This window comes from Rhineura floridana, chromosome 11 (genome assembly GCF_030035675.1).
Source record: "Rhineura floridana isolate rRhiFlo1 chromosome 11, rRhiFlo1.hap2, whole genome shotgun sequence".
Lineage (NCBI taxonomy): Eukaryota > Metazoa > Chordata > Lepidosauria > Squamata > Rhineuridae > Rhineura > Rhineura floridana.
Window position 1 is genome coordinate 24,822,474 of NC_084490.1, and position 26,051 is coordinate 24,848,524.

General features: G+C 42.2%; 1 protein-coding gene across 1 annotated transcript; it reads right to left on the reverse strand.

Moving 5' to 3' along the window:
- Positions 1–7,617: 7,617 nt before the first annotated feature.
- Positions 7,618–25,826, reverse strand: LOC133367557 (vomeronasal type-2 receptor 26-like). Its single transcript, XM_061591649.1, has 3 exons — positions 25,443–25,826; positions 10,555–10,681; positions 7,618–8,528 (listed from the first exon to the last, which is right to left on the reverse strand). The coding sequence occupies exons 1-3, from the start codon at positions 25,824–25,826 to the stop codon at positions 7,618–7,620; spliced, it is 1,422 nt and encodes a 473-aa protein (XP_061447633.1).
- Positions 25,827–26,051: the final 225 nt, after the last annotated feature.

A 26,051-nucleotide genomic window follows, 5' to 3' on the forward strand; every position in this document is an offset into this window, starting at 1 on the left:
TGCAGTGTGAAGTCTTTCCCACCAAGCACTGTCTGCAAGCACAATTTCAACAAAGCAAGCACAATTTCAATAAAGACACACACATTTGAACAATAAAGGGGGGGACCACTCACCTATGTTTCTTTGGTTTTATATGTTGTTTTATATTTTGTATTATCTTCGTTTTGGTTTTTTACTGTGTTTACCTTTACTTTTATTGTATTATGATGCTGTAAACATTTTGTCATAAGGCATCATTTTAAAAATGGACACAAAGGATAAAATGGTTTGTTTCAGCTCCTTTGGGCAGAAAGGGTGGGTTGTAAATTTAATAAATAAATATTTTATTAAAGTATTAAAATGCACAATATTAATAATGGTTAGTTTGTACAACAATAGAACATACAACACAACTTTATAGTAAAGCAAAGGTGTTATATGCTTGACTATTATCTTGGTATCTGTTGTTGCAATACATTACAACAAATGACAGATTCCCCATAAACTTATTTGGTTTTCCAGTAATGCCTCTTCCATAGTACTCCAGTTGTTTCATTATTATAATAGTCCACATTTTCTTGACTTTCTCTGCTGTAGTAGGAGTGGTGTTTCTTTTCCAGTTCTTTGCAATGAAGATCTTTACAGCTGTCAATAAATTGCCCATTATTTCTTTATCTGCTTCTAATACTAAACACTGCAATTTATCTAACAGTAAATGTTAGCATCCAGGGGTAAAAATATACCATATCATTGCATCAAATATTTGTCATATTGTTGTCTAGAAAGTATGTATTATTGGGGCAGCCCAAAAATATGTGAATGAAAGTTGTCCCTTAGGTCCCATACCTCCAACAGTTAAATCTTGAGTTCTTGGGTAAATCTGACTCAGTCTCTGAGGGGTTAGATGCCATAGATATTGTATTTAAAAACAAACTCTCAACTCTGCTGAAATGAAGTCTGGTGAAATCTTACCAAATCTTTTTAACATACATACATACATACATAAAAAATATCCTAGATATAACTTCCCATCTTATTTGAAACTGATCCATTTTTTTCCCTAAAGCACAAAATAAAATCTGGAAGGACCAAAGAAGCATTTAAAAGTATTAAATTCCTATCATCTACACATATGCACAGGCACACATGATTTACCTGTGGAATCTTATATATATCCAGGATATTTGCCATAAGAACAGAGGTTCTGGAGTCCAGTCCCCCAATCACTGATGTCAGATGATTCTGAGTGTCACATGTGTAATTGGGGACAAACCTTTTCAGTGTAGATGAAAGTAGCATGGTAGCATGATAAGTCCTCTTTGCATTGAAATAGCTGTCATAGATGTGGAAGCCCAAAGTGACATTGGGTAACAATTCAGGGTTTTTGTTGATCTCCATTACTGCAAATGCCAAGGCAAGAATGTGCTGGTAATTCTTAGGCACTATACTAGGAAAAGAGAGCATAAATAAAGTTGCATTCTGTATCAGTAGGATATTCCATACTTCAGAAAATAAAGCTGATGCCACTGTGGTGATGATGATGATGATGACGATGATGATGATGAATATTATTACCAACAACAACAATAACAATTTTAGTATTTACAGTATATATCACCCAGCCTGCACTTTAAGATCAGCAACTGAGGTCCTTCTTACCTGCTCATCTGAACAAAGTCGAGACACTGCCATGGAGGAGGCTGTATTGCATGTCACTACTCAATGTACTTGTCCTGTTGGTGAGATGACAGACAGGGACCCCCGACCCACCTCAGATCTAAGGACATTAGGAAAGTTGTTTGGCTGCAAAGCTTCCCGCTATTAGTGTAGAGTGAAAAGATGGGTTCCCTATGCACAAACGTAACAGGGACCCAAGGTTAACAGAGCTATTTACTTGAGTTATTACTGAGATTTCATGTGGGGATGTTCCTAACCTACATTCATGCCTTAAACCTCCTGTTTATGAGGCTAGCCACTGCACACCACTATTCACTTACTCTGTTGTGTTTGCTGGTGCTGTCACTTGCACAGTGAAGCTTCTCAAAGTGATAAGGGATATACTTAAAATGGCAGTGAGGCTGAGCTCCTCAGTAACATTAGCTGAAGCTGCTTTGTGCTAAGATAACAGAACCAAACAATTTCAGTGTTCCTCTCCAGAACACTTTATACTTACTGTTGGGTTCTGTACCTGTTTAGGGAAAATGTACTAACAGGAGTCAGCAACATTCAAAAATAAAAACACATATAGATGTAACCCAATAAGTTCTCATTTGTCACCTACTGTCTTATGAAGAGCAAGCAAAAAGAGACCTGTTCTAAGATGAGGAATGTATGGAGGTAATGGTGGAACTCATGAGTGGCATAATTCCCACAATGTAAAAATATATGTCCTATGTGTGGCCAGTATTATACATTTGCTATGAAAACGTGCAGAATAAGGAAACAAGGGGCATAAAAATGGAGACAGGTGAGGCAAAGAAACCACAGAAGAACTTTAGGTGACACAGAACTGGTAGAGGAAATGATTGAAATTAAAAGAAAATGTAAAAATAGCTTGTGAAAGCTTCAATGTATACCATTTGGTCTTTCACCTGTGGAGGAAAGGAGGCTTCTTTCTTTCTACCTTCCCTTAGTTCCATTCCCCCCCTACAGCCTAAGCCAATAAACCATTGTTTTAAGACTATAGCTCTAGGACTGGTGATGCTAGTAACAAAATACATGAGGATAAAAATGAACAGAAATGTATGTCCTTACACAAAATCTCCCAGCAATGGTGGTGGGGGTTCTTCAGTGAAAGCTAATAAACTATTCATGAAGCCACCATGAGTTGCAATGCCACCAGTGATGAGGTCTCCTGACTGATGGTACACATGATGTGGATGATGTGGACTATGAATCCTACAATTCATACTGTGAGCTTTGCAGCCCTTTGCATAGAATACTAGGAGGAAGACCACTAAAACCACCATCCTCAGTAGAAGGGCAATTTTCCTCTCAATTCCCTAATCTAAGACTCTATATGCTTAAAACATACTCTTCTAATGGTAGTTTACTCTGGTCACAGACTCAACTCTTGCAGTATGGAATGCCAGTTATGGAAGATCAAACTGTCAGATCCTTGTCTTTTTTTCACTCCCTGTTCCTAACTCTAAATGGTACCAGGGATATTTATAACATCCTTCATAATATTTGCTGTTGATTTTGCTTGTAGTCGTTGACACTTCACCACAGAATTAACTTCACCATGTTTCTCATAATTAAAAAGGGAGGTAATCACCCATTCAGCTCCTGGGATTCCCTGTGGAATTGCTGAAGGAAACTTGTTTTTCACAGCCGAACAGATGTTTTCACTCCTGCTCAGTTTGATAGAAATGGATGCTTGCATTTGGAATGATCACTAGCAACAACAAAAAGAGAGGAACATCAGAAATAATACACTGTGAAGTGGAACTAAAGAACAAATTAAACTCCGCCTTTCTTTACAAATGACATTGAGAGATGTAATCCATGCAAAGTGAGCTGACCCTAGATGTGATGTTATCGCCCTGCCACTGCTTGCAAGTCTCCACATGGCACGGCAACTCTTTCCTTGTATCTGCCATCCTATCCTGCCCCTATAAGGAAGGGAGCAAACCACCTCTTTTTATACTATCAGAAGGTGTTGGGGAAAAAAAATAAAACTAGGAAGCTTCTCCCCTGTCAGGCAGGAGTGTTTTTACATGTCTTACTGTGCTGATGCTAGAGAGAGGTGAAAAAGAGGCAGACATAGATTGCTGTGGGCAGGTCTTTGTTAGTGCTAAACCAGCTCACGATGTCCCTTAGAAGCTCTAGGGGAATCTTTGCCCCTTTTCTTCCCCCTCCCTCCTAATTTGCTTCACTGCTCCTGCCCATGTTTCCTGTTCCTCTGCTCCCCTTCCCTCCCTCCCGGATGGATGGCTATCTGCCTGTAGAGCCCCAGAGCCCTCTTTTCCTGGTTCATGTTGGGGTATACAAAAGTCGTGACTCTCATTTTTTCTGGGATGTGTTTCTCCCATTCCTGCTGTTACCCCACTGGTTTTTATTGGAGAAATGAACTGAGCTGCTTTCTTAAAGTAGCAGTACACTTTTACCATTTTAAACAAGAATCAGGTGACATGCATATATGTGTCCAGTACTGAACATATTAATAATGTGAAGACTTAAATAAACAACAATATATTTCTTTGAACTTCAAGGTAAATCTCCTTGTCTGATTATCATATGCCTAATCTAATCTAAACTAAAGACACAACTACTCAGTGGATGAAGTTCAAGGACACTGAAGGTTCATTATGAATTGGACTGGGACAGAAATTAAATATAAGGAAAACAGGTTTGATTCCCTAATATCCTTAAGGATCATACGGATCCCAGTATTTCACAAATGATGACCTAGTAGTGGATGCTATAAAGTAAGTACCCCACTATGGAACACCAGCCCTCTACATGCTGGTGCTGGATTTTTGTGGGAATGAGAAAGCAGAGGTAAGGGTTAGTCTGACTCAGTATAAAACATATTTCTGTGTTCCTGTATCCCTAGTGATGCCAACAGAGTTCTCAATGTAGAGAGAGGTAGACTGCATTGTTTAGATCACATTCATCCCTTTCCCCCTTCAGTATTCCAGTAGAAGTGTGTGTGCAGGGTCAGCTTGTTCTGGTGTATACACTGGGGCTGTGCTTCTATAAGGCAAATGTGTTCAAGAGGTATTAACTGCCAAGGCTCCCATCAAATCCTATTGCCCTTAATTATATTTATAGCAAAGTGTCCAGTTTCATTAGTCTCTGGTGTGCCATGTGATACAATTAAAAACACAGTATCACAAAACAAAAACAGATTTCTACCTTATTCTTTTACTTGGTGGAAATTTTTATGCAGGACGTTTCTCTCTCTCATCCATGTCTATCTTCCTCCTCCCATCTTTGCTGTTCTGAATTATTTGCAGTGCTCCTCTCTCCTAACTGCCAGGTGTGGTCTTCATTCCATTCCAAGCTTTCTGTCAGCAATGATCAGTGGGCCACAGATGGGAACTGAGTTTGGCTCTTGCCCAAAAGCAGCACTGCTGTCCAGCCAGTGCTTAAACAGCTGCATGGGGGACTAGTGAGAAGAATGCTAGGGCAGCCTTTCCCAATCAGTGTGCCTCCAGATGTTGTTGGACCACAACTCCCATCTTTCCAGACCATTGGCAATGCTGGCTGAGGCTGATGGGAGTTGTGGTCCAATAACATCTGGAGGCACACTGGGTGGGAAAGGCTGTGCTAGGGTGACAATGGGGTGAGCTTGTGAGAGGCCCCTCTGAGCCTCTGGGGCCCTCAGCCATTGCCAATTTCACAGTGACCTCAGCTATATGGGCTTCCTGGCAACTGCCAGCATCACCATGGTCTTATTTGCCAGGAAATCACCTGACATTTTTAATGAAGCCAGTTTTATCATGGTTAGCATGCTAATATTTTATAGTGTTTGGCTATCTTTTGTTCTATTTGAGTTCCAAGTGAAAATACATGCTAGCTGTGGAGATCTTCTCTATCTTAGCCCCCAGTGCTCGGTTCCTGGGTTGCATCTTTCCCCACAAATGTTACATTATTGTGTTGAGTTGAAAAACCCTTCATTACATTCCTGTACAATTTGTTCAATCACAGAATGCACGTCCATATCTGGAAATGGGGTAAGCTGCCTTTCCACTTGTCTTTCCACTTTTTCTTCAATTTGAAATCAGAGTTCAGCTTTTTGGCTTGCATGTTTTCTTTCTGGATTCCAAACCCAGCCTTATACATACATCCCTCCACCAATTCAAAATTAGGGTCAGGGCTGCCAGAGAAAACACCTTGTTTTTTTTTTTCATTTATTACACTTATATTCCATCTTTCCTCCAATGTGTTCAAGGTGGCAATCACAATTCTCCTCTTCCCATTTTATCCTCACAACAATCCTGTCAGACAGGTTGGGCTGAGACACTACCCCAAGGCCACCCAGTGAGCTTCAAGACTGAGTGGGGATTTGAACCCTTGCTTCCCAGGTCCTGGTCCACTTAATATCCTTCCACTTTATTCCACATTCTTGAAAAGGCATATGTAGAAGTGAACAAGCAGGAAATTTATTAGGTCCCTTGTTTATAATCCTGGGTAGCACTTTAAGACTAACCAATTTAGGTTACCATCTCATACCCGTTTACCAGGGAGTAAGCCATATGGAATTCAGTAGGACTTACTTCTGTGTAAACATGTGGGAATGTACAGTTATTGTGGCATAAACTCACCCTGTTACTCCAGAGAGTTAAGGTATAAACGTAAAGAGTAATGTATGTAGAAACAAGATGTTTTAATACAAACGTGTATGCTGGCAAATAAAAATACTCATAAAAGTGCACATACAATAGTGCACATAATAAAACAGAAGCGGCCAAAGGACAAATTCTATGTAGGACCCATGTCCATACAAGTTAGAGGATGAGAAAATCAAAACAGTACCAAACTGTTATCCTAAATTGACTACTAAGCAATGGCCTATTAGCAAAACTCAATACCCAGAGAATTTAAAGTGCATATGATGGCCAGACGTGTTTCGACTAGAAAGTCTTTCTCAATGGCCTTGCAGATATATGTTAATTATTATTTATATTCTGGGATATGGACTGATAGTTGGATAATCTGTAGGTTCAATTTGTTCATTTCATTTTCTCAGTCATTCTCGAATCCCATTCAAAGATTTTTTTGGAATTAGATGCCAATGACCAATAGTGAAAATTCATAGACCTTGCCCCCCCCCCAATATTTCTGTGGACACTCTTGTGGAAAGCCCTCAACAAGAGCCAGTGGAAGCCTGCTCAACCAAGGCTGAACAGCTGGCATGTTTTTTTTTAATACATTTTATTTCTTCTTTGCCATACAAATATCAGAACAATATAAAACAATACATAATACACAACCAAAGAAAGATAAAATAAAATGGCAGTTTTAATATTCAAATGTCACATAGTTTTCTGTCCAGAGACACATGGAAGGGCCTTCTTTCCCATAGTGATACTCTTGGATTAGGATTGACTGTGTGGTGCAGAGAGCTGGCTGGACAGAGAATAGGAGATTGACAGAAATGTACCGTGGAGCCTCTGAAAGTTTAAAGGGAAGTATAACGTATGTGTAGGACAGAAAAGAGTGTATGGTTCTGGTGGATTTTTTTTTTAAGAAAGTTGCTTGACATTCTCCTTGAGAGGGCTATGTCCCAATAGCCCTAGGGCAGGAGACGCTACTGCTCCTAGCTGAGGAGCCTTCTCTCCATGCCAAGCTCTGTGTCAGCAACTATCAATGGGCCATGGATAGGAGCTGAGGTTGGCTCTTGTTGAAAAGCAGCAAAATGGTCTACCCAGTGCTTAAGCAAGTGCGGGAGTTGGCAAGAAAGGTCCTAAGATGGCAAAGCTGTTTTGGGATGGTGAGGAGCCCTGGCTGGCAGATGGTGCTGAACACACCTTTTGGGAAATCATGTTACAGTTTTCCACCCAAATTTTTCAACCAGGGGCATTCTATAAGGAATTTTTTTGCTGCGGGCACGCATGTGTGAGTGTGCGTGTGCACACACACAAACACACATATTTCTAGATCACAAACTATTGCAAATAAAATAAATATTCAAATTCTTAAGCCTTGTCTTCTTATGAGCTGCTCCCTATTGTTCAGCTTTGGCCTCAACAGAATAATATAACATTTGGGAGAAAAGATGCAACCAAGCAGTCCAGCAGTGGAGGATAAGATTGAGAAGATCTCCACAGCGACCACATATTTTCCCTTGGTGCTCAAGTAGGCTGGAATAAAGGATAGCCAAACACTGCAAAATACTAGCATACTGAATGAGATAAACTTGGCTTCATTGAAACTGTCTGGTAGCTTCCTGGCAAAGAAGGCTATAGTGAAAGTGGCAGTTGCCAAGAAGCCCATGTAGCTCAGGACAGTGTAAAACATAGTCACAGAACCTTCATTACATCCCAATACAATTTCTTCAGTCACAGAGTGCATGTCCATATCTTGGAATGGGGGAAAGTTTGATAGCCACATGGAACAAATGCCTACTTGGACAAGAGAACAAGAAAGGACAATGGAGGTGGCCAGGCTTTTCCCCACCCACTTCCTCATCCTGGATCCTGGCTTGGTAGCCATGAAAGCCAAAACCACAGTGACAGTTTTTGCCAGCACACAAGAAACAGCCACTGAAAAGATTATGCCAAAAGCTGCTTGACGGATGAGACATGTCACCTTCTGAGGTTGTCCAATAAATAGCAATGCACAAAGGAAACAGAGCAGGAGAGAGACAAGGAGAGTGTAGGTGAGGTTCCTGTTGTTGGCAATGACAATGGGAGTGTCATGGTGCTTCAGAAATGTTCCTAGCACCAGAGCTGTGATCAAAGAAAAAGAAAGAGCAAAAGATGCTAAACTGAGCCCCAAAGGTTCCTCATAAGACAAGAAGGTTATATTCTTGGGAATGCATAAATCCTGGTTCTTACTTGGATACTTCTCATCTGTGCATTTATTGCAGTCATTCATATCTGAAACAGAAAAGACAGAAGCCCTCTTTCTGCATTACTGGTGTGTAGAGGGCTAATGTGGTAAAAAAAAGGCATCAGGGTTGTACGTTTAGCCTTGCCCCCAAAGTCACACTGCTTCTCTTGCTTCCACCGTTTTGATCATAGTATCTGCCATGAGGAGACTTCTATTAGTGTGGGATCCCCACATCACTTAGAAGTTCTGTATCATTTTGAATTTCACTCACCAGTAATGTGTGAATAGGACTATAGTCTTGAACTTACAAACATGCAGCCTTATACAGCTTGGGACCAGGATACCTGAAAGATAGTCATACCCCTTATATACCCAGTTGATCACTGCTTTCTGTAGGTGAGGGCCTCCTGAAGATACCATCTTATCAGAAGTTCCATTTCGCATAACACAGGAAGTGGACCTTTAGTGTTGTGGCACCTACCCTTTGGAATTCCCTCCCCATAAATATTAGAGGGGGCCATTGTGACGTCCTTCCCTGGTTCTCCCTGTCAGGTTCCCACCTGCTTGTGGCTACTGCCTTTCACTAGGCACCACCAGGGATACCACCAGTCCGGACCGTCCTTTATATGGTTTCTCACTCCGCTCTAGCACAGATCTCACTAGATCCCCCTGCTAGGCAGCACTACCAGTCACATCCTATAACCAATACTTCCAGAGACATTGCCTGAGTCTCTCTCTAGCTGGTTACTATTGTGACTGCGTGCTTATGCTGTTCCCAACCCCCTTGTATCTTTATAGATAACGCATACAACTCTGGGTTGCTCTGGATACTTGAATTGTTATTAATCCTCCCTTCACCACTGCCACCATTAGATACTGTTTCTGTTCAGCCTTGGTAATTACCTTGCCCTCCCTTCTGGTATGTATATCCCCCAGCCAAGGATCAGGCCTTTGGTAAACCAAATAAGTATTTATTAAATATCAGAAATAAGATTAGTTTTAGAATGTTTCACAAGTGTATGGTTTCATCTATTCCTCTTTTATACTTGACTTATTATTAATCAGAACTCCAACTCCCTCTTTCTTCACACTCCTGACCTCCACCCTCAAACACCTCTTTCTCCACACTCCCAACATCCACCACCAAACACCTTCTTCTCCACCCTACTAACATCCACCCACCAAACACTTTCTTCTCCACCCTACTAACATCCACCCATCATATGTCTTCTATATAAACAGCACTTACCATATTTACACTATAAGCAGGAACATCACAGCCATCTCTGTTATCTTTTCAGTGCCTGCTGAAGACCTTTCTCCTTCAACAAGTGTTTTAAGTAGAAATCTCATCCCCGGCTGCGTCTGTTCTGGAATTGCTTTTCAATATGTTTTTAAACTCTTTTTTTTTTTAAAAAAAGATGTTTTAAAGATCTTTTTGTTTTAATATGTTTTTAAAGATGTTTTGTTTTAATATGTTGTAAAGTCTTCTGTTTTTAAGATGTTTCAGAGTGCTATTAGTGATTTTGTTTGCCTCCCTGGGCTCCTTCTGGGAGGAAGGGTGTGATATAAATGTAATAAATAAAATAATAAAAAATAAAACGTAATAAAATCTCAATAATATGCCTGAACTGTCCCTTTCGTAGGGGTATAATTTGCCTGTACAAATTACTGGCTGCATTCAGTGCTGGTATTGTGAATCTTTGCCTAAAGCAACGTCTTTATTATCAACACTAAGGATGCAGTAAACAGATTGAAATAAATATGACCAGATACAGTACAGTCTTATACTGTACTCACAACTTCCCTATTACTTGCTGTTTTTTCCGGTCAGACAATACTCACTAATGGTCAAGAAGAAACCTGGTTTGAGGATTCTAGTGAGCAGTTTAACAATATATTCAAAAGATGTATTCTGAAATAAAGTATCGTCACAGCCACTGAAATATGGCTACCCAGAATATATTGCCATTGTTAAGTATCCTTGATGCATTCAGGATTGCATATGCATGTTTCTCTGGATTACATCCATTCAGTTTTATAACTCTGTACAGCAGAGTTAGGCTCACTTACCCTCCTTGTCTGAAATCTTCTCTTTTGGACATGGGATGCAATTGTAGCAGCAAAATGGCTTCCCCTCTTTCACTTTCTTGCTGGAGCCAGGATGGCAAAGCTCACTACATGCAGAAAGAGGCTGAGCCTATTCCATAAATGATAGAGCACAATAAGGAGTCTGGGCTTGGGTTCTAGGGCCTTTCCACTTCTTTCTACAACATGAAGGGGTTTCAGTAATGTATGCAATACAAATTAAAGTACAATTTCCATTCCAACTTTACCTTGTGGAAGGATTACAAAAGTTGCTTATTGAAAAACATAATCAGCTTGTGCCAAGGTGCATCTAAACAACTAAATAATAATTCCTAGATATAACCTTTCCTATAATCAGTTACTGTCTTTGGGTCACTAACAGAGAAACCAGTTTTGTCTTCATATATCTGCATTGTGAGAGCCAGGGTGGCGCAGTGGTTAAGGTGTTGGACTACGACCTGGGAGACCAGGGTTCAAATCCCCACATAGCCATGAAGCTCACTGGGTGACCTTGCACCAGTCACTGCTTCTCAGCCTCATGAAAACCCTGTTCATAGGGTCGCCATAAGTTGGAATCGACTTGAAGGCAGTACATTAAAAAAAATTATATTTGCATTCTTTCTTAGGCTGCAATCGATAAGCCCTAAAAGTGTTTTGCCTCAGGCCAAATTCCCTAAACCTCTATCCCAACCAAATTCACTCAGAGCCTGGTCCAACTACCTGGGGTACAATATGACTCTGTCCTCAAAGCTCTTCTGGCAGTGTTTCTGGGTGCTTAGACAGTTCAGCTGATTTTTAAAACTCACTTGCATGACCTCCTGTTAAGACCTTTTACACAGAGCAGCCTCTTAGCTTAACACAGCCACTGGCTCCCTTCTGACAAGATGAGAATAGTTACACACCAAAGAAGAATAGCTTAGGCCACATTCACATTATGTTTATTCCAGTATTATTTCACTTTAAACGGTCAGGGCTTCCCCCAAAGAATCCTTGGAAGGATAGTTTGTGAAGGATGCTGAGAGTGGTTTAACAGTCAATTCCTCTTCCCAGAGAACTCCAGGAATTGTCACTCTGTGAAAAGAATAGGAGTCTCCTAACAACTGCTGACAACCAATAAAGTTGTGACCAATTTAATCCCACTTTGAGCCACACATAGTGATTTGCTCCTACATACCAGACATTATTGTGTGCTGGTGCACAATAGATGCACAGAATAAATACATCTGAATGGTCGCCTCATTGAGACAGGATATTATTCAGGCCTATGGACAGATTTCTGTTGAATATTACATAGCATCACTTATGATTTTACAGATGTTCAGTTTCCTCCAACCATTTTTCAATTAATGATCTAAAGATCACATCAACTAGGACAAAAACTCATGAAGCTTTAATAGTTTCATCAGGTCATAAAATGTTCATTGCTCATTCAAAAATTGAATATTTCTACACAGCCAACAATTGGATTCTACCTGGTTAAACCAGTTGTGCCATGTTATAGCATCCTTGTTGATGGTCAGTGCTTCATCTGGGGGAACATGTGGATCCATATATCCAACTCTCATTCTGTGAAAGGACTGGTTTGATGAAACAATCCAGTTGATAACATCAAATCCAGCTATTAATTGCCCATTATGATCAAAGGAAATCTTGTCCCCAGCACTGTTATTAAACAAAACACGTCTCAGAAAGTGATGGAGCTAGATGGAAAAGGAAAGTGTTTAGGATTTTCAGACTAAAGTTTAAGGGCTGTAGCAGAATGTTTTCCTGAAGTTTTGAGTAGGAGAACATTGCTGAAATATCTGCTCACCAAGGAGATGTCACTATGTTAGGTAGGAAAATTATAAGAATATACACTGTTCATATACTAAGTTCAAAGATCTAAAAGAAGGAAACGGGATGTTCCATGCTGAGAATTTACTTCCTTTGTTCACTTTTGATGGTGCATCTTAATGACTTTTTGAGTAAAACATCCATATTTTCCCTATTCAGCTTCTGTTTTTTCTCTCAGTTACTAAGAAACTGTGGCCTTTTTTCTTAATACATTTGAAGAGCTGCACAATCTCTTCAAGTGTAAATAACTAATCACAAAATTGTTCTGTTGCTTTCTTGGCTGATTGTGACATGTATGGGGTACTTTAACCATATTCTTCCCTATGACTAGTCCCCACCCACATTCTAGGAATCAGTTCTAACACTTCCCTTCCAATATGCATTTATTATATCTCTTTGTCTCTACTCCGTACCATTATATCCACAAAGGGAGGGGGGATCACCAGCTGCAACTGGAATTGTGGGAAGGGAGCAGGTAGCCTTTAGGGTTTTCTGCCCATACCGTTTTCAATATGATCTAAATAACAATTTGCTGCCCCTTCATACCACCCAATGGCAGCTGCTTAAGATCCCTATTTTACTTTATGCAATGAACGCACAGACCCAGGAGGCTAGGGAAAAGGGGACTGCCAGCCCAGCTACTGAGATCTTGAATCAGAATTTCTATCCCACTTGCAGGTCAAAGTAGGATGTTACTTCCTAGTTACTGATAAGCAATGCATGACTATGGGCACCCAAAGAAAGTTGACTAAAGTATAGACCAATCTATCACTTCTAGATGGTTTGAAGAGAAAGAATGGTGAAAATGCAGGTTTTGGAAGAGTTTGGAGAGAATGTTCCCTACACCGATTGGAGCCTGTTGTAATCCCCAAGATAATATGTATTGCTGCTACCTGCCACTTCTGTTGATTCTGAAGTCTCAATCTCACTCCATCCACAACTGAATTGTGCTTGATTCTACATGAAGACATGGCGTGTAAAGCATGGGCCACAGCATAGACAGCATTGTAGATATTGTAGCTATGGCCAGTCATGTTCATTTCAAAAAATGTTCCAGGAAGGCTCTCCAGCTTTTCCTTCCCAGTGCAGATATCCCCATTCACTGTGCCCACAACAGTGTCAGGAAATGTACAGCCAAAGGCCTGTTGCCAGAAGTCCCTGATAAAGCCATCTCCTTGTGTGTTGGAAGGATTTCTGCTCTCAATAAATGAGTGGAATCCTGGAAGGTCATTGGAGTGAATTGCGAAGGACAGAGCACCGTGGATTATTTCTGTATCCCAATCTCTTTGATAGACCAATGAAGTGAGCTCCATCTGGGCTGTCATTATCCACACTTTACCTTTTGGTATACTTGTTGCATCTTCTCGTTCTGATAGATATGGAAGCCATCTCATGTACACAACAGCATTAGATTCTCCATAAAAAACTACTACATTGGCTTTGCTGTCCATGATTTCATTATGTAGTTTAGCTCCCTTTTCTAATTTGTTTTCAACTTCATTGAGTGAAATTAACATGGGGATTCTTTCTACGAAAGCAGAACAGACACCACTCTGAGAGAACAGCGGGACAATCATTTGCACAAATCTTTCTCCATTGTCAGTATCCATAACTACCACTCCAATCCACGTCCATCTGAAATGAAGAAGCAAAGAGAGTATCCCTGTGTACTGAAGGGTTTCTGGAGGGGTCATCTGGTAGAAGTAAAGTCCTGGGGTTTTATCATCCCTCATTGGAGCAGAACCATACACAAGCTAAAGAGAGATTCAGAAAGGCAAGAGTTGCAGTTATAGTCACTTTAAAGCTGTAGTTTCATGTCTTCTGATCACTTAATACATTGATATAGAAGGTTGACAGCAATGTAAATGAATAATATCCCATATTAAAGAAGGGAGCTAATCCTGAGAGAATAGTACTAGACCATCTAGATGGTTTACCACTGAGGGAAAGATTGCACTGTGGCTACCTCTCTCAGAACTCACACTCTTTCACAGGTACATTATATCAGCAGTTAGATTCAAATTGGAGTAAATGTTCTCCATTGTTAATTCTGTGGCTGCTCATGGCTAATGTGGTGGGGTAGAGCAGCCCTCCTGATGCCTGTGTTGCTGCAGCGTACCTAGATGGCCCTGGTGTTGGTCAAGGTAGCAGCGAGGTCAAGGCAAGATGGACACACCAGCAGGAGCACTGGATTGGCTCTGCTAGTGCATCTGAACAGTCCTGACCTTGCCACCACCATACATGCTGAAATAAGCTTCAGTGATGCTGGTGCCAGGATGGTGGCTCCACCACACCACACTGGCTGCTACCATCTGTACCTATGTACATGATCGCTTATGCATAAACTACAATCTCTCATATTCATCAGTTATAATGTTTGAGGTGTGTTTTGTTGGGACACGGATGGCTAGGTGATGGAACTTTTTTCTTAGGGAGACCCATCTTACCACATCTCTCATGCACTTTCTTTGCAGTGTCAAGTCTTTTCCATGCCAGCAATAAATTAATATTTATTTATTAAAAGAATAATAAGTAAGAAAGCAAAAAAAAAAAAATCACTTAGCTACGATGTCAGGAGCAAAGAGTAAAACGCACACAAGTTAAAAAATAAAGGAAACACAAACCCTATGTTTCTTTGTCTTGCCATTACAATTTTAATTTGTTTTATCATTGTGTGGGTGTTTTTGCTATGTATAACATTTATTCATTGTGTTATAATGTCATAAGCCACCAGTTATATAATGGAAAGAAAGGATAAATATGATTTTTAACAGAAATAAATAAATAAATGTTATTTTTACTTAGCCAGGACATAACATTCAACAACTCCATCTCATTATTTACAATTCACCCATGTCTGCTGAAACAACAAAATAAAGTCTGGAAGGACAAAAGCAGTATGAAAAAGTACTGCATTTCCATAGTTCAAGCATACACAGGGCTCATTTACTCTACCTGTGGAATCTTATAGCTATCCAAGATATTTGCCATAAGAACAGAGATTTCAGAATCCAGTCCCCCGATGACTGCTGTCAGATTATTTTGGGTGCCACACACATAGTTGGGAACAAACCTCTCCACTGAAGATAAAAGTAGCATTGTAGAATGGTAGGTCATTTTTTCATTAAAATAGCTATCATAGATGTGAAAGCCCAGGGTGACATTGGGTAAGATCTGAAGGTTTTCTTTGATCTCCTTTACTGCAAGGGCCAAGGCCAAAATATGCTGGTAATTCTTTGGCACTACACTAGAATGAAAATTGCATTCTCTGTCAGAAGAATATTCTGCACATTTAAAAGACCAGTGACACTATGTTCTGTATTTTGTTGTTGCTGCTGATTTATTTCAGTATTACAGAACAATCCCAAAGTCAAGATTTTCTGTTGGGGGAGTTATTATTGTGAGGAAGGCAGAGAAGAGCTCATCTGCCACAGATGCCTGTGCTATGCTCATGGAGAGCTCTGTGGGTATAGATACCTACGACAGATTGCCCACTTACAGTTGCCAGCATTAGGCCTCAGAGTAGATTAGTTCATTTTATTTTATTTATTAAATTAATATCGCACCCATCCTCCCAGAAGCCCAGGGTAGCAAAGATTCATATCTGGATCCCTAGGCTCCTTCATCTTGAAAGGGCAGATCCAGGATTGGGATCCACGCCATCCAGGAGCTTGAATAACTAATTTCCTGCTGATTAGAATTGGGTGGTGGTGGTGAAATAATATAGAACATAGTGGCATGGGGAGAGGGAGGTGAGTCCATACACACCCACACCCCAGCTACAGTCTTGGCTGGTGCAAGCCCACCTCACCCCACTTAGAATTGTGTACTGTATTTCTTGAGGCACTCTTTAGTGTTAAGATGAATCCCCAGTTACATGTGCATGCTGCATGGATGTGTCATCAATACTTGTATTTTCTGAGTTCTTGTGCCTGAAAGCACAATGTACCATGTGGATGTCGCCTTATACATTTATAACAGGTGGAGACTAGCAACAGACAAACCACAGGCTAAACTCTATATCTGAATATATAACATTAGAAAATATAAACAGGCTAGATGGTGTGAATATAGGCACAAATAGATATGAAGACTATGCAAAATACATCTTCAACCAACAGATTATCCAATTAGATCAATGGAGGGAGAGAGCGAAATGGACAAAGGCAGAGTAATTACTGATGCCAAACAAGGATATGAGAGGAACAAAGGAAGCTGCTTTATACTGAATCAGTCAACTGGTCCATCTAGCTCAGTATTGTCTACACTGACTGGCAGCAGATCTCCAGGGCTTCAGATGGTGGATGCTCCTGAATTTACCTGGAGATAGGGATTGAACCTGGAACCTTCTGCAAGCAAATCAAATGTTCTTCCACAAAACTATGACCCTCCCCCTGGGCAGTAAGGATCTGGTAGATGCATGGAGGCTAGACACAATTCAAGATGTACATGAAATGGGGTTTGGGCAACATAAGGAGTAGGACAGAGAGTCAAGAGGAGAGATCAAGGAGAGAAAGAGAGACTGAAGGACAGGTATTTATTTACCTATTCCAGAGGGCCAGAAAGACCGGGAAGCTCCTCCTTGGATGCTCATGGTGATCTGAAGATTCATCAAGTGGACCAGATATCACAGCTACAGAGAAGTTGTTCCTCACAAGTTCCAGTTGGGTTTTCCACCCAACCTCTACAAAAACAAGCTGTGGGTTGTTTTCATTCCCCTGCAGGCAAATTTTGTGATGGGAAACTGGCGACTGGCAAGGACTTTTACATTCTGTTGAGTCCTGAACAGTGTATTTCTTAAAGCAAGGTGATATGGTTTCTCTTTGAACCCTTCTAACTGGTGAAAAATAAGTGTCTTAAAGTAGGATCATAGGGTTGTGTATTCTCATAGGTCCCTATCATTAAACAAAATGGATGGTATACAATGATGTTAGGGGAGAGGAGGTAAGGAAGGGAGTGTAGCCGACTGAGGATGGAGTAAACCATCCCAGGAAAAATACAATGAAGGCTGAAATAGCTTGGAATGATCTAGGTGAGGAGGGAATCAATGAGGACTAGTTCTTTGGCAGATAATTTTGAAAGATTCTGTTTCCTAAGGAGAGGAATTTACCTAGAACAAAAGAATCTGCAGGGTACTTAACCTTTCCATTAAGATTTAGGATCAAATTCTGGTTGGTCTCAGATCTGCATAGGGCTGCAGCAACATCTGCCCTGTCCTGATTCCATGTGGATATTTTAGGAGGAATTTGCACAAATCCTTAAAAAAAACCCTGCAAGGACTTTAAAAAAAACAACACCACACACTTATGAGGTAGATTCAGGACTGCCTACAAATGGTTAGCCAGCAGCCAGAGCTATTGCTGGGAGTGATGGGTCTTAACAACATGACTTTTTTTACATACAAAGTATTTTGCATATATTTTTAAGCATCCAATTCTCCCTGAGAGTGACAGCGCATCATCAAGATCCATTGCTCCTATGAAGACTTGCTCATTTTCAATATGTGCAACACCAGGAGCCACTTGCGGAGAGCTGTAGTTACTTTTTTGAAGCAACGAAGTGAAGACAGAGATGTAACCTCAGACCACCTTGTATGAGATCCATAGGGAGGATCCAGCAATGTGCAGTTTCTCAAGCTGAGAGACCAAGAAAATCCACACATTGACTGGGATGGTACATTAGGATTTGCTTTCACTGGCCTCCTGCACCATCCCAATATGGATTACAGAATCTAATTCAAAAGTGCATCTATCTGAATTAGAGTAAGCAGTGTTGTACACCAGCTGCTGCCCTAGTTACTGTCATGAACAGGAGGTGAAGGACTCTAGATGCATGCAAATACCTAGCTCTGTACCTGATGCACACAGCCACAACTAGCATCTTCTTCTATTTGGACAATGAACAGTTCCAGTGTAAATAAATTCCTATGTCATAAAGCAATATCCCTACTTGGCAGTAATCAACAGTCACTGCCACTATATAGGTTAGAAAGCAATTTCCATATGAAACCCCAGTAAGAAATGATTTCAATGTTCATCATCAGACTATGACACCCTATATACTTTGTGGGTAAAGTACCCGTTAGAGAAAGTTTAATTATATGATGAATGTCATTCAAATTTAACTCAAAGAAGCAAATATACATTTTGAAATGTGGGCCTTTACCATGTACTGTGTAATAAGATACTTTATGTGAAACAGAGTTATAGAAGATAATGAAATCAAACACAGCAAGCAGGAAATTATCTGTTTTCATATCAAGAATCAGGAATGTATGAAGCTGTTGGAAGCCCTCATGAATGGAAAGATTCATATAATGTACATGAGATGAAACAAACAAACAAAACTCAGAAATATCAGAAAGACCAGAGTTTGAGAAGCATGAAAAGCAGAAGCAGTAATGTTTCCATACATCACCCAAAAGCCAGCAGTAAATGGATTTTTAAAAGAAGAACCCTTAATTATTTTGGTGATTGTGGTGGGTCCATATCTCCAAGTTACCACACACACAAAAAAACATGTTCAGCAGAAAAACAGAAGTGGAAGCGGAAGGAACATAGATGGGGAGGGGCCACAACTAGAGGCAGAACACATGTTTTGTTTGCAGATGGTCCTAAATTTCGTCCCAACATTTCCACTTAAAAACAGTTCTCATGCAACAGAGTTGGGACAGACTTCTGCTGCTGCTGCCAATAGGCATGGATGATCCAGTGATCTGACTCAGCATAAGGCCACTTTATGTTTTCATTTGAGAGTCCTGTTCATGAGTAACACCTGTTAAAAGTTTGTAGGTAATATCAAAGGAATGTAAAGGGGCCAGTGTGCCAATCTCTAGGCTTTGAAGGTGTGAGATCTGGGTGTATTTTTTGTTCTTTTGTAAGCCTTAAATATAGTCCCTGGAAATTCTCAAGGAAGACTGTTAATCTTTATGTTAACATTTAGCATTAAAAGGTGCTGAACAAAGAAATGAGAGGGCTAACAATGGAAGCAGAACTGAGGCATAAGATTAGTAAAAAAAAATGCACAGTATAACTTTTATACACATTCAAGTAAAGAATTAAAAGTAGGTGAACAAAAATGTAGTTAAAAGAAACAAGGTCATTTTTGAAGGCTTAAATGTATTCCACACAAGTCTTTTTTCTTTGGGGAAAATGAAAGGTTTTTTTTTCCTTTCAGCTTTACCTTAATTTCATTATTTTTTCCTACATGCTAACCCAAGAAATCTCTCCTTATAGGCTGTAGCACAAGCACTGTACATTTCAGTGAAAGATGCATGGAGTCAGAGATAAACAGAAAGAAGAATTAAGTCCTCACATAAACTCTTCAAGCAATGCCACTGGGGGTGCTTCAGTAAAAGTTGTTAGAGTTTTCATGAAGCCACCATGAGTTGCAATGCCACCAATGATGAAGTCTCCTGACTGATGATACATGTGATATGGGTGATGTGGACCACGAACCCTACAATTTACAGTCTGAGCCAGGGATACTTTGTGAGGAACCAGTGCCAGAAGCAAGACCACTAAAACCACCATCCTCAGTACAAAGGAAAATATTTTCTCAGATCTTCCTCTTCTACAACTCTGTCATTGCAGTTGCCATGACTAAATGCATATGTTTAAATGGTACTTTACTTTGTTCACAGACTTGAGCCTTGGAGTATGTAAAGCAGACTATTGGAGATGAGGAACACTATGGGTTCCTTATTTGGACCCAATCCCTCTCTGGAGCTAAATGGTGCTGCATGTATTTTTAACATGTATTAGACTTTGCTGTTAATTTGTCTCATAGTTGCTAAAACTCCACAGAGGACTGAATGAGCAGTAGAGTCAATTACCATGCTTTGGATAATCAAAGAGGAAGACAATCAGCAGTTCAAATCTGGGGATTCCCTGTGGAACTGCAGAAGAAAATACATTTGCCACAGCTGAATGAATGTTTTCACTCTACTTAGTTTCATAGAAATGGAACCTGTGGAATGAGTCACAGCAAGAAAGGGACATCAGAAATTATAAACTATAATTTGGAACTAAAGAAGAAATCAACTTTTATTTATTCCATTCATTTATTATTACGTTTATTTTATTTATTTATTTATTTATTTATTTTATTATACTTGTATACCGCCCCATAGTCGAAGCTCTCTGAGCAGTTTACAGTAACTAAAAACATTAAGACAGTCTTATAAAAACAATTTAAAACACAATTTAAAAATTTAAACAGTTTAAAACACATGCTAAATGCCTGGGAGAAGAGGAAAGTTTTGACCTGGCGCCGAAAAGATGTGTTGGCACCAGGCGCACCTCGTCAACTAGATCGTTCCATAATTTGGGGGCCACCACTGAGAAGGCCCTCTCCCTTGTTGCCATCCTCCAAGGTTCCCACAGAATAGGCACCCGGAGGAGGGCCTTTGATCTTGAACGTAGTGTACAGGTGGGTTTGTATTGGGAGAGGCGTTCCATCAGGTATTGTGTTTCCAAGCTGTGTAAGGCTTTATAGGTCAAAACCAGCACCTTGAATCGAGCTCAGAAACATACAGGCAGCCAGTGCAAGAGGGCCAGAATCGGTTTTATATGTTCAGACCATCTGGTCCCTGTTACCAATCTGGCCGCTGCATTTTGCACAAGCTGCAGTTTTCGAAACTTCTTCAAAGGCAGCCCCACGTAGAGTGCATTGCAGTAAACTAATTTGGAGGTTACCAGAGCATGGACAACTGAAGCCAGGTTATCCCTGTCCAGATAGAGACGTAGTTGGGTCACCAACCGAAGTTGGTAGAAGGCACTCCGTGCCACCGAGGCTACCTGAGCCTCAAGTGACAGAGATGATTCTAGGAGAACCCCCAAGCTACAAACCTGCTCTTTCAAGGGGAGTGCAAGGACAGGCTGGACATCCACAATCCAGTCAGAAGAACCACCCAATAGCAGCATCTCAGTCTTGTCTGGATTGAGCCTCAGTTTATTAGCCCTCATCCAGTCCATTGTCACAGCCAGGCACCGGTTCAGCACATTGACAGCCTCACCTGAAGAGGATGGAAAGGATAAATAGAGCTGTGTGTCATCAGCATACTGATGGCAACGCACTCCAAAGCTCCGGATGACTGCACCCAACGGTTTCATGTAGATGTTGAACAGCATGGGGGACAGAACTGACCCCTGCGGAACCCCATACTGGAGAGTCCAGGGTGCCGAGCAATGTTCCCCAAGCACCACCTTCTGGAGAGACCTGCCAAGTAGGAGCGGAACCACTGCAATGCAGTACCTCCCACTCCCAACTCAGCCAGTCTCCCCAGAAGGATACCATGGTCGATGGTATCGAAAGCCGCTGAGAGATCAAGGAGAATCAGCAGACTCACACTCCCCCTGTCTCTCTCCCGACAAAGGTCATCATACAGGGCGACCAAGGCTGTTTTTGTGCCAAAACCATGCCTGAAACCCGACTGAAATGGATCCAGATAATCAGACTCATCCAAGAGTGTCTGGAGCTGGCCCGCAACCACTCATTCAAGGACCTTGCCCAGGAATGGAACATTTGCTACCGGCCTATAGTTATTAAGATTTTCTGGGTCCAGGGAGGGTCTCTTCAGGAGTGGTCTCACTACTGCCTCTTTCAGGCAGCCAGGGACCACCCCCTCTCACAGCGAGGCATTAATCACCTCCCTGGCCCAGCTGGCTGTTCCATCCCTGCTAGCTTTTATTAGCCAAGAAGGGCAAGGATCCAGCACAGAAGTGGTTGTATGAACCTGTCCAAGCACCTTGTCAATGTCCTCAAGCTGCACCAACAAACTCATCCAAGAAAGCGGGACAAGGCTGTGCTCTGGATACCTCACTTGATTCATCTGCTATAATGGCATACAAACATTATTCTCCCCCTCCCAATTTTATCATCACAATGACCCTGTGAGGAAGGTTTAGCTGAGAGACAGTGACTATTCTAAGGTCACCAAGTGAGCTTCATGATTGAGTGGGGATATGAACCATGGTCTTCCAGGCAGGGCTGGCTCCAGGCATGCCGGGGCCTTTGGGTACCAGCCTGCCCTGGGCCACTCCACTCCCCCTCCACAATCTGCAGAACTTAAGCATCCACGGACCGCAATACAGGAGTTCCATGCCGCCCACCATCCCCCCGCTATCCCCATGCTTCACCTACCTTTCCATTGTTTTTTGCGGCGCACACAGGTTTGCCATCAATCAAGATGGCGGCTGAGGTTTCCTTAAGGGGCTGAAGCCTGTGCTGCCATCTTTGTTGATGGCAGCAATGCGTGCGTGTAGCACGCATGCATGCCATCTGCCAAGATGGCGGCAGAGGCTTCAGCCCCTTAAGGAAACCTTGGCTGCCATCTTAATTGATAGCAAACCTGCGCGCCACAAAAAACAACAGAAAGGTAGGTATAGCAGGGGGATAGCAGGGGGATGGCAGTCTGCGGATGCTTCCGTGAAATGCAGAAGGAAAGCGGAGGGCCCCCTGTAGCTCCAGGGACCCTCGGGCCAGTGCCCCACCTGGTCACCCTTTAGAACCGGCCCTGCTTCCAGGTCCCAGCCCAGCTCTTTAACCACTACACCACACTGGCTCTCAGTGTTTGAGGACGTGTTTGATGACAAGGGAGGCTTGGACAAAATGGCATTGACAGAATGTAAACTAAATCTACACATGATCTTATTCCTCTCCCACTGCTTCCACATCTCCAAAAGGTGCAGCAATTCATTGCTTTTATCTGCCTTCCAGGTTTGTGCTTACAAGGATGGGAACATATCACAGTGCTAATCTTGGAGAGGAGTGAGGGGGAGGCATACTTGTCTTCACTGAGGTACACATTCCTGCAAACAGAAGTTGCAAATCTTCCTTAGTGCTAATGCTACCTGTGATATACCCTGAGGTCCCTAGGAGGGTTCTTAACCCTTTCCTTAATGAAGACATGTTAAACAATTCTACATGCCCAATTTTACCATTGGGACTGGGCTCACAATACAACAGACCCATAAATCACTTGGTGCCACCATCTAGTAAATTGACTGCCCTATAGCACAAGCACCCAGCAGGGCCCAGTGCTGTCTGTAGACCATCATCCCAGCCCTCTTCCCACCTTGACTGCTATCTTTTACTAGCACAATGTTTCTTTGCCTTCATCAGGTGCTAACATACAAATGCTAACTGTTACCAAGATACCAAGCTTTGACGATGGAATGCTCAGAAGGGCTTCATTTGTTGTTGTTGTTTCTGGCTTTATTATTATTGTTATTATTATTATTATTACATTTATTTCTACCCCAAAGGCCCTCAAGGCGGCTTACAAAAAAATAGGCACAAGCATAAAAATACATCAATGAAGGCAATACAATTTACAAATATTAAATAACAAATATCATTATTAAAAAAACAGCAATTACAACATTATTAAAAACAGCAATTACAACATTATTAAAAACAGCAATTACAACTTATACCCCTGCAGATGTTACTGGACTGGATTGGATGTATGCATTGCCGCCTATTCCCACAAATGGAACCTGAGAAACAATGAACAGTCACCTATGCCATGAATAACATCAGAAGTAGACAGGACAGAGTAATTGAACTTGTTAGGAGTTGCTGGCACATTTAGTTGGAATCAGCATGAATTAACGGGAGTCTTCTGATAGTGCTGTTGAAATCTTAGTGCCGCTTGCAGCAGCTGCATGGCGTGGGTGGAGGAAGAGTCCAGGCTGTCCTTCTCAGCCATGAGTTCAGGCAAGTATTTATTTATTTATTTATTTATTTCATTAAACTTATAGACCGCCCCATAGCCGAAGCTCTCTGGGCGGTTCACAAGACAAGAAACATCAAAAATACAATAAACGTGTAACAATATAGACACATTAAAAGTTTAAAATGTTAAAAAATTAAAACAATATCAGCGCATACAAACATATTAAAAAGCCTGGGTGAAGAGAAAAGTTTTAACCTGGTGCTGGAAAGATAGTAATGTTGGCGCCAGGCATATCTCCTCTGGGAGATCGTTCCACAGTTCGGGGGCCACCACAGAAAAAGCCTTTTTCCGCGTTGCCACCCTCTGAGCTTCCCTATAAGTAGGAACTCGGAGGAGGGTCTTTGATGATGAGCGTAGTGTACCGGCAGGTTCGTAACGGGGAAGGCGTTCCAACAGGTATTGTGGTCCTGTGCCATGTAAGGCTTTGTAGGTCAGAACCAGCACTTTGAACTGGGCCCGGAAACAAATAGGCAGTCAGTGCAAGCGGGCCAGAGTCGGTGTTATGTGGTTGAACCGTCTGGTCCCCGTGAGCAATTTGGCCGCTGCATTCTGCACAAGCTGCAGTTTCCGAACCGTCTTCATAGGCGGCCCCACGTAGAGCACATTGCAGTAATCTAATTTTGAGGTTACTAGCGCATGAACTACTGAAGAGAGGTTCTCTCTGTCCAGATAGGGGCGTAGCTGGACCACCAGCCGAAGTTGGTAAAAAGCACCCCGTGCCACCAAGGCTATCTGAGCCTCATGTGACAGGGATGGATCTAAAAGAACTCCCAAGCTACAAACCTGTTCCTTCAGGGGGAGTGCAACCCCCACCAGAACAGGTCGAACATCCCCCATCCTGTCAGGAGAACCACCCACCAGCAGCATCTCAGTCTTGTCTGGATTAAGCCTCAGTTTGTTGGCTCTCATCCAGTCCATTGTCGCAGCTAGACATCGGTTCAGCACGCCGACAGACTCACCTGGAGAAGATGAAAAGGAGAAATAGAGCTGCGTGTCATCAGCGTACTGATGGCAACGCACTCCAAAGCTCCTAATGACCACACCCAGCAGCTTCATATAGATATTAAAAAGCATGGGGGACAGAACTGACCCCTGCGGGACCCCATACTGGAGATCCCAGGGTGCCGAGCAATGCTCCCCAAGCACTACCCTCTGGAGTACTTGCTCTCAGGCTAGGTCTTGGCCACAGACTCAGCGCCGGACAGCAATGGGGTAAGGGTGGTGCTGGAAGCTGGCAGGGGTAAGCTGGTGGCTGAGGGCAGCAGGAGGGGCGGCGGCGGCAGCCTGTGGCAGCCTCCACAAGGAAGACACGGGCTGGCATGACTGGAGGCAGTCCAAGGGAGCCACCAGGCCCAGAGCCCTGGGAACCCGCTGCTGGAAGCCGGCGGGGCCGAGCCAGTGGCTGAGGGCGGCAGGAGGAGCAGCAGCTGAAGCCTGTGGCAGCCTCCATGGGGAAGACATAGCCTGAGGTGACTGGAGGTGGTTCGAGGGAGCCGCCAGGCCCAGAGTCCTGCCCAGGCAGCCAGGTCAGGGGCTCCTCAGTGACCCGGGGCTGCAGCTTGCTCCGCAGCTGGGCCCAAGGCAACTGGTGGAAATTCTGCAGCTGGCCCAGCACAAGCAAAGGGTGGCTTTGCGGGTCTGCCTCGCCGGCGCTGGCCTGGAACTCCAGCTGCACATTTGCCATCTTTCTCTATCTCAGGTTCAGCTTGCGTTCTTCATCACTGCCCCTTGCAAAAGCTAAGTGATTTTTGTACTGTCCTTTAGGTTAAGGCCATGTGGTGCCAATGTGTCTAGGAGTTCCAGAAGTTCTCCCTCTTGGTCAATGCTGCTGGATCTGCTGGCATCTCTGTAGCTGTTATTGATAAGTCCAACAGGCTGTTGCCCTCGGTGTTAAAATGTTTTGCAACTG

Excerpts from the sequence above, each read along its gene's own strand:
- LOC133367557 (XM_061591649.1), bottom strand. The coding sequence starts at position 25,826 with ATGGCAAATGTGCAGCTGGAGTTCCAGGCCAGCGCCGGCGAGGCAGAC. Across the intron at positions 10,682-25,442 it reads TGCCAGCCCGTGTCTTCCTT|GCTCAGCCTCTTTCTGCATG; the intron begins GTGGAGGCTGCC and ends TTTATGGAATAG. Across the intron at positions 8,529-10,554 it reads GAAGATTTCAGACAAGGAGG|ATATGAATGACTGCAATAAA; the intron begins GTAAGTGAGCCT and ends TTTCTGTTTCAG.